The sequence below is a fragment of the Entelurus aequoreus genome, linkage group LG20 (genome assembly GCF_033978785.1).
Source record: "Entelurus aequoreus isolate RoL-2023_Sb linkage group LG20, RoL_Eaeq_v1.1, whole genome shotgun sequence".
Classification (NCBI taxonomy): Eukaryota; Metazoa; Chordata; class Actinopteri; order Syngnathiformes; family Syngnathidae; genus Entelurus; species Entelurus aequoreus.
In genome coordinates this window covers 24,191,654-24,197,653 of record NC_084750.1, presented here as the reverse complement: position 1 = coordinate 24,197,653, position 6,000 = coordinate 24,191,654, and the positions used below count along the sequence as shown (strand labels likewise).

The 6,000-nt window shown below is 34.6% G+C and overlaps 1 protein-coding gene across 1 annotated transcript in view; it reads left to right on the top strand.

Annotated features, from left to right (window-relative positions):
- enpp2 (ectonucleotide pyrophosphatase/phosphodiesterase 2) overlaps positions 1 to 6,000 on the top strand; it is a 62,673-nt gene that overhangs the window by 35,431 nt on the left and 21,242 nt on the right. The window contains exons 16-18 of the mRNA XM_062029684.1: positions 823 to 950; positions 2,860 to 2,935; positions 3,021 to 3,108. Of these exons, the coding sequence (XP_061885668.1) occupies positions 823 to 950; positions 2,860 to 2,935; positions 3,021 to 3,108 (292 nt within the window). The remainder of the gene's footprint in view (positions 1 to 822; positions 951 to 2,859; positions 2,936 to 3,020; positions 3,109 to 6,000) is intronic.

The following is a 6,000-nucleotide window of genomic DNA, read 5'->3' as shown; positions in this document are numbered from 1 at the left end:
TAGAGATGGCTATGCAAAACGAAAGTAAAACTGAACTGGCTACAAAGTAAACAAAAACAGAATGCTGGACGACAGCAAAGACTTACAGTATGTGTCCGTACATGCCATGGCAATCAACAATGTCACCACAAAGAAGGAAAAGCGCCCGCACAACTGAAATAGTCTTGTTTGCCTATACAAAGCAGGTCAGGTAATAGCACTCAAAGGAAGGCGTGAAACTGCTACAGGAAATCACCAACAAAACAGGAAGAGCCACCAAAATAACAGCGCAAGACAGGAACTAAAGCGCTACACACAGGAAAACAACAACGAACTAAAAAAAAAAAAAAGACAACCTGGTGGAGTTTAATTTTTTAACATTTCTGCTGGTGGAGTGCCTCCATATTTTTTTAATGAAAAAAATGTGCTTTTGCTCAAAAAAGGTTGAAAAACACTGCCTTAGCCAATCGTGACTGGATTTTCTTTGTATCTATGGATGTTCTCATTCATCCAGGTCATTGTATATTCTCCATATTTTTTTTTTTTTAGCCTGGATTCCCCGTCCATTTTCTCTCTTCTTAGCTTGTAGCTTTGATGTACGCTACCTAGCTACATGGCTCTAAAAGTAGCTAAGCTACCGCCAAGCTACTGGAAAATGTAGTTAAGCTACGTAGCTTAGCTCCATGTAGCTTGCTACTGCCCATCCATCCTGCATCTCGTGGTAGAATGCGGTGAAAGCACAAAAGAGCTTTGAGTACCTTGAAGGCAGCGAAACTGTATTGACTAAGTTGATTGTTTATTGTGACATTTGTTCTTCTCCTTGCTTTGTATATTTGATTCCAGTGCAAGAAACCAGAGCAACATTTCAGGCCTTACCTGAAGCAGCATCTGCCGAAGAGACTGCACTACGCAAACAACCATCGCATTGAGGATGTACATCTGCTGGTGGACCGGAAGTGGCACGTTGCCAGGTGACATTTCTTTCGCCTTCATGTTAAAAAATACGCCTTACTTTGTTTCAAATGGGGATGGGGTCGGTTCAAGCTGACACCCTGGAATGGTCACCAGCCAATCACAGGACACACATGGAAGACAAGAACCATGCACAAAAATATAATCAAGTCTGGCACCAAAAAAATGGTACACAGTCGGAGGAGTAGCAATGGGAAGTTAACTGAGAGGCAGGACAATGAATCTTCATGCAACATCAGGGGCCTCATGTATTAAGAGTTGCTTTGATTTCCTACTAAAAATTGGCATACCCTCAAAACAGCGTACGCAATTAAAAAAAATCAGATGTACAGTCGTGGTCAAAAGTTTACATACATTTGTAAAGAACATAATGTCATGGCTGTCTTGAGTTTCCAATCATTTCTACAACTTTAATTTTTTTTTGTGAGCACATACTTGTTGGTCACAAAAAACATTCATGAAGTTTGGTTCTTTTATGAATTTATTATGAGTCTACTGAAAATGTGACCAAATCTGCTGGGTCAAAAGTATACATACAGCAATGTTAATATTTGCTTACATGTCCCTTGGCAAGTTTCACTGCAATAAGGCGCTTTTGGTAGCCATCCACAAGCTTCTGGTTGAGTTTTTGACCACTCCGCTTGACAAAATTGGTGCAGTTCAGCTACATTTGTTGGTTTTCTTACATGGACTTGTTTCTTCAGGTAACAGAAAATAATTGAGAAGCACTGAATCACGGCAACATCATTTTGGTTTTAAAAAAAAGCGGGAAAGGTTAAATGCTGCTCTGTAATAATTAGTTTTCTTTTTTTTCCAATTTACCTAAACGAGCTCTAGATGCAGATGGAAGTTGCCGGTGAAAAACCTTAAAAAACACGAGTATTACATCAAACATTGCAGCTGGGTGTTAGTGTTTAGATGTGGCTTAGCAACAGAAAATTTGGTATTTTAACAACTTAACACAATTGATATTTCTTACTTTGTAGATATTTTGTTTTCATAGGCAATGATTACAATTTTATGTGAGAAATTTCAACTAATTAATCTTATTTTATTAATTAATCGTATTTTTGACTCCATCTTTATTCATCTATTAAATTTTTTGGTCAACTATTTAAACCGTTTCAACTACAGTGTTGCAATTAATGCAGGGGGTCCTTGACCTTTTTGACCTTGGGGCCCAACTTTTCCAAGTCAAATACTAACACTGAATTAGTAATCTTACTCTTGGTTTTAATTGTATTAAATAATTCTATCTAACCTACTCACAGTTTAAAATGATATAAAAGCACTTGTTCATCACATAGATTATTGTCAAGACTTAGGTCAGGCTGATTTAAAAAAAACAAAAACTAATCAAATATACTGCATAAGAAGGGACCCATAAAAACTGATGAAAAATAAATTGAACTTACAATGACGCAGTGCTCAAATAAATTCTGACTGAATTAAAAATAAATAATATATGTTATATATTAAACTGTCGATAAAATTAAGTGCAAATGAAAATACAGCTTCACCAATTTAGTCATATTTTTTGCGCTTAGGAAACCTCTATGACTTTAGCGCCAGACTTCTTCTGTTTGTTTGAGATTGTCATTACTGCCACTAGTGGTGTAAAAGTGTATTACGACTCGGTACCACTGCGGCCCATACGAACCACAGCTGAGAAACAGATTTTTTTTTTTTTTGGTTCTCCAGGGGGCGCTCGCAGCCCAACAGTGGTTAAGAAATACAGACTTAATGAACACAAAAATAATATTATCACATAAATAATTCAATAATTTAATTAATTGCCTTTGTGGTCCAAACAAACACAGAACATCTTTACAGGTATTTTGCTTCCCTTGTACCTTTTAACTTTGAGTACATCAATCTAATGATGCAATAACTATATTTTTATTCCAGGAAAGCACCTGAAGTTAAGAGACTTTGTGGCTTCATGGGTGACCATGGATATGACAGTAAGATCAATAGTATGCAGGTACTTCATCATTTCTTTGCCGCAGTTTATTCTTTTTATGGAAATATAGAATTAAAATGTACAGTACCACCAACTGTGATTTCAGACAATTTTCCTGGGACATGGACCTTCGTTCAAATTCAAGACTAAAGTTCCAGCCTTTGAAAATATTGAGCTTTATAATGTTATGTGTGGTAAGACCTTTTTTTTTTTTTTAAATACAATTTTTGTTGTATGTGCGAATGAGAGAGACTGGGGTGCAAAAAAAAAAAATTTGATTCTTATTCATCCCGATTCTAAATTCATTATTTTCAAAAATTGATTTTAATATTTTTTTATATATATATTTCATATATGTATACACTACCGTTCAAAAGTTTGGGGTCACATTAAAATGTCCTTATTTTTCAATGAAGATAACTTTAAACTAGTCTTAACTTTAAAGAAGTACACTCTATACCAGGGGTCACCAACGCGGTGCCCGCGGGCACCAGGTCGCCCGTAAGGACCAGATGAGTCGCCCGCGGGCCTGTTCTAAAAAATAAAAATAAAAAAATAAAAAAAATAAAAAACATTTTTTTTATTTTTTATTTTTATTTTTTAAATTAAATCTACATAGAAAAAACACGAGATACACTTTCAATCAGTGCATCAACCCAAACAACCTCCCCCATGCACACTCATCCACACCCTCTCACACAAAAGGGGTTATTTCTTTCTGCTACCAATATTCTGGTTCCCACAACATAGACAACACATCTGCAAGGGACACAGTCCCTGAAGCACACATGATTGTATAGGCTGCTGGTCCACTAACATTTTCATTAATTACTATTTTTTATGTAATTATTTTTATATTGTTTTACTTTCTTTTTTATCCAAGAAAATGTTTTTTATTTATTTATCTTATTTTATTTTATTTTTTTTAAAAGGGCCTTATCTTCAACAGACCAGGTTGTCAATGAAATTAGATTTGTTTAAAGGGTTTTTTAAACCAGGCCCAGTCCAGATAATTTCCAAGTCGGACTCAGCAACACACACCTTCATTCATGTACACAGAAAAAAATTAGGGAACACAACAGATTGCATATAATTTATAAACAAAATTACATTTTCAAAATAAGCATTTATGTACAGTCCAGATTATGTCCAGGTCACTCAAATTAGGGAACACAGCAACAGATATCATATAATCTATAAACATAATTATACTTTCAAAATAAGCCTTTGAGGACTTCTCATCTTTTTTTTAATGTTTTTTGGCATCATTATCGTTTTCAACCATGTAACTTTCTAAAGTTAGAAAATACTGAATAAATGTTTTAAAGAAAGTAATACTAAGTGAATATCTGTTTTTGGCCTTAAAAATAAACATTTTACCGAGTACTATAATTAAATTGACTAAATCATGGTTGTCAATGAACTCTCCTAAAATAACAGAAACCACATTAAGCTTCATAAACAAACCAATCCTTAAACACATTTTTTCAACTTCCACCCAAAACAAAGACACAATATGACTATACCAAAACAAATGCAGGGTGGATTCAGGCTCCTGACAACAAAATCAGCAATCATCTGACTCTGTCATATTCCATAATTTTAACATTTTCCCTGTGGGTAAGAAGTTATAAATAATTTTAATTTGAAAATAACGATTTTGCACATCGATAGTGGTTTTATAGATTAATTTGAATATGGCATCCCATGGCAACGGGCAGTCAAAAAAGTCCTCCCATTTTCCATTTGTGTTGTATGAGGCAGCCTTCAAAGATTTCTTTATTAAATAAAAATTATATATTTTTCTATTTATTTTAGTTCCTTTTTGCCAACTAGAATTTCTTATTAGAGGTTTACAAACTAATAATTTAGTAGTTCCATATTTAATTATTTGTTTCCATCTTTTCCCAATTACTCCAGTTAGTTGATAAAATGAAAAGCTTGAGCAAGCATCACCATACATAGCTCTAAATTCATCATACTTCATAATTTTACCATTCTCATTGATAATATCATTGACAAAAATGATTCCTCTTTCAAACATATTTTTCCAAAAGAAAGGCTTTCCATCTATTACAATATTAGAGTTCATCCATATTAACTGCTGCAAAATATCGTCTCTTTTTTCTGGCACATAAAATTGAAAACACCACTATGAGTGGATTGTTTCCTTTATGAACCCCGCCATGTTTCCCAGCAGACTCTCTGGGAGGGGATCACTTGTAAAAAAGGATACAATTTCTTTTGATACAGTACATGTTTTTTGTCCAACAGGACATTTGTGTACCACTCAAAGTTTAAATACATCTTTGGAACAATTGATGCTTTTAAAGACAGACACATAGCTTAAAGGTTGAGAAGTTACGGCCCCCATATTCATACTCTTTGTACAAAACCTTTCTTTTAATCTTTTCTGGTTTGCCGTTCCAGACAAAATCGAAGACCCTCCGCTCATAAATCTTAAAAAAGTTTTGTGATGGAGCTGGTAATGACAAAAACAAATAAATAAATTGAGGAATAATTAACGAGTTGGCAATAGACATTTTACCCTACAAGGTTAGGGATTTCCCTTTCCATAATTGCATAATTTTGTCCAGCTTTCTTAGTCAATTATCATAATTTACTGAGCCTAGATCTTCCAGATTTTCTGGGACAACAACACCAAGTATGTTAACTGGTCCATCTGTCCACAAAACAGGCACTTTGCATTCCATTCGAAAGGACGTTCCCTTTAGATTTCCGATCCTTAACATTTTACATTTATCATAATTAAGCTTAAGGCCAGATTAAGAAGGTTCCGCAAACAATGAGGAAAAATCTTATCTTTGTGAATCAGCCTTTTCTGACATGATCTTCATCAAGAACAAACACAGAACACGCCTCACTGATGCACATCTGCAAGACTCACTCAGAGTTGCAGTGTCAAGTTACACACCAGAGTACAACTCACTAGTTAACAGCATGCAATGCCAGGCTTCCCACTAACTGACAAAGAAACAGATAACAGATTTGGTGTCCAGTTCAAAGTGTGACATGATTTAAAAATTTGAGAGTTTACTTTTGTATTTTACATGAGTTATTATTTG